This window comes from Furipterus horrens, unplaced genomic scaffold (genome assembly GCF_987537825.1).
Source record: "Furipterus horrens unplaced genomic scaffold, mFurHor1.1.pri manual_scaffold_6, whole genome shotgun sequence".
NCBI classification, from domain to species: Eukaryota; Metazoa; Chordata; class Mammalia; order Chiroptera; family Furipteridae; genus Furipterus; species Furipterus horrens.
This window is the reverse complement of record NW_028327176.1, coordinates 123886476-123888760: the sequence shown is the minus strand read 5'-3', so window position 1 is coordinate 123888760 and position 2285 is coordinate 123886476. Positions and strand designations below refer to the sequence as shown.

General features: G+C 36.2%; 1 protein-coding gene across 3 annotated transcripts; it reads left to right on the top strand.

Annotated features, from left to right (window-relative positions):
• The first annotated feature begins 1104 nt into the window (after positions 1 to 1104).
• LOC150007353 (Golgi-associated plant pathogenesis-related protein 1-like) lies at positions 1105 to 1632 on the top strand. Of its 3 annotated transcripts, none has more exons than XM_090280514.1 (2): positions 1105 to 1337; positions 1416 to 1632. In XM_090280514.1, exons 1-2 carry the CDS (start codon positions 1117 to 1119, stop codon positions 1579 to 1581), a joined length of 387 nt encoding a protein of 128 aa, XP_090136640.1. In that variant the 5' UTR covers positions 1105 to 1116; the 3' UTR covers positions 1582 to 1632. The 3 variants fall into 3 exon arrangements, with proteins under 3 accessions (XP_090136640.1, XP_090136641.1, XP_090136639.1); XM_090280515.1 differs by having other exon boundaries at positions 1105 to 1238; positions 1421 to 1516; XM_090280513.1 differs by having other exon boundaries at positions 1105 to 1632.
• The last annotated feature ends 653 nt before the right edge of the window (positions 1633 to 2285 follow it).

Sequence of the window (2285 nt, the reverse complement as noted above, 5' to 3'; positions counted from 1 at the left end):
AAACAAGAGACATTGATAATAGAATCAAAATATTTAACATATGAAGGAAAATTTAGAAGGAATGGGGTAGAGGCAATGGATGAGAATGTTCTAGAATTAATGAAAGACTTGTATATTCAAAATGAAGAAGCACACATAATCTCAATCATGGTAAATAAAGAGAAAACCCTGGCTAGATACATAAGCAAATTGTAATGATAATGCAAAACATACATACACAGAAAATCTCAGATAAGGCAACTAAATATGTTAGGCAGTTCCTACCTCTGTCTCAGGTGTATGCATATTACTGTATCTGTGCCAGTCCCTCCACTTGCCATAAAAAGGAGCTTAAAAAATTCACACAGCTTAGAAAATGTAAAAATTGGGAAGCAAAATATGAAAAGTACCCACAATTTACCACAGTATGTTTCACACAGAGCCTTTTATTTAAAAAGTCTCAGGTATTATGTATTTTCTTTTAAATATCTTAGAGAATATATTTAGGGTTTTTTATTTCTGGCAATTTGTCTATCTCTGTGGAATATATTGACATAGAAGATTTGGATATGTTACTGTTAAAAGAGTCTTATTTTTCTATTTCTCTAGAATCTGACCTGAAAAAACTATATAGATACTTCCTTTAATCTTGTTTTGTTTTGTTCTTCAAATGGTTCAACCTATATTTAGATATGAATGGCCTCTTCTGAAATACTGGTGCTGACTAATTAATTACCACGGCAGCTGAACCTGCTGGGTTTCATTTGTGATTAGACACACTTTCTTCAGAGGCAAGTAAAGAGTTGTCATAAAACTCTGTTCAATTTTTCAGTTCTTAAAAATTTGTAAAACAAACATAAAGAATGACACTATATATCTAAGATATTGGAAAGGAATCTTTTGGTTGGAAGTCATCTTCTTTTTTGATATAAATACTCACTAATCATTTTATATCCATTATGGAGACAAACTATGCTTTCTAAATCACCATCTCTCATTTTCTGAATACTCTTCAAAATAATTTTGAAACTTTTTGCCTCGTTTGTTTTATGTCGTATTTCAAACCATGTAAAATGTGGAGTCATATTATCGAAAGAGTAATAAAAAATATTTTTGAAAGAGCATACCGAGCTGGCCATGGGCAAGTCAGCTTCCAAACAGTTTAATAATGAGACCCTGAAGGTCCACAACGAGTACCAGAAGCAGCATGGTGTCCCCCCATTGAAGCTCTACAAGAAGCTCAACCAGGAAACTCGGCAGTATTCAGAGGCCCGGGCCAGCATGAGGAACCTCAAGCACAGCCCGGGGTCCAGTCGTGGCCAGTGTGGAGAGAAGCTGGCCTGGGCCTCCTACGATCAGACAGGAAAGGAGGTGGCTGATAGATGGTACAGTGAAATTAAGAACTACAACTTCCAGCAGCCTGGCTTCAACTCTGGGACTGGACACTTCACAGCCATGGTCTGGAAGAACACAAAGAAGATGGGAGTGGGGAAAGCATCTGCAAGTGACGGCTCCTCCTTTGTGGTGGCGAGGTACTTCCCAGCAGAGAATGTCATCAACCAGGGCTACTTTGAAGAAAATGTCCTGCCTCCAAAGAAGTAACTTGCCAAATGCAATGGGCGGGTGGCAGACTTAAGAATGTGGATGTGAAGTGCCTAGAACAACAAAAACGCAGCTGTGTATCTGTCTGTGTGGTTGTTTGTGCTTGTGTGTGTGATGCATGTGCATGTCTCTTGCGCACACACTTGGATATACATTTTTTCATGAACTCATTCTTATCAAAGGAATGAGCCGATGAAGCCTTTACTCTGATGATTAGACCACAATTATTTGGATTTGGGGGGGAAAAACCCATTTTTAAACTTTTTCTTATTTTTTTAAGCAAAACTTTTGTACCTTTCTTACTTATAATATCCACCCCTGAACTTTTTGTATTTCAAATATTTGTTATGCTGAGAAGTGAAGTTCATTTCCTTTGATCTTCATGCATTGTAATCTGTGATAGATATTTAAGAATATTAAAACTTAATTTAAATGTGACATAAAACACAGCTCTAAATGCATAAATATAAAGCAGCTTCCATCAGAAACATGGTTTAGGCAGGGGTTCCATTTCACAGAATTATTGAGACTTTTCAGTTGTAAGACATGATGTCATTTTCATGCCTCCTGGAATTCTAATGGGATTGCCAAAGAACAAATGGAGAAAAAAGCTTTACTTCCTTGAAAAAAAATATATTTTTTTGTTTATCTATACTATCACAACTAATACAAATGTAAAGATAGTAAAATCTGCCTCTTTCACT

Excerpts from the sequence above, each read along its gene's own strand:
- LOC150007353 (XM_090280513.1), top strand. The coding sequence starts at position 1,117 with ATGGGCAAGTCAGCTTCCAAACAGTTTAATAATGAGACCCTGAAGGTC.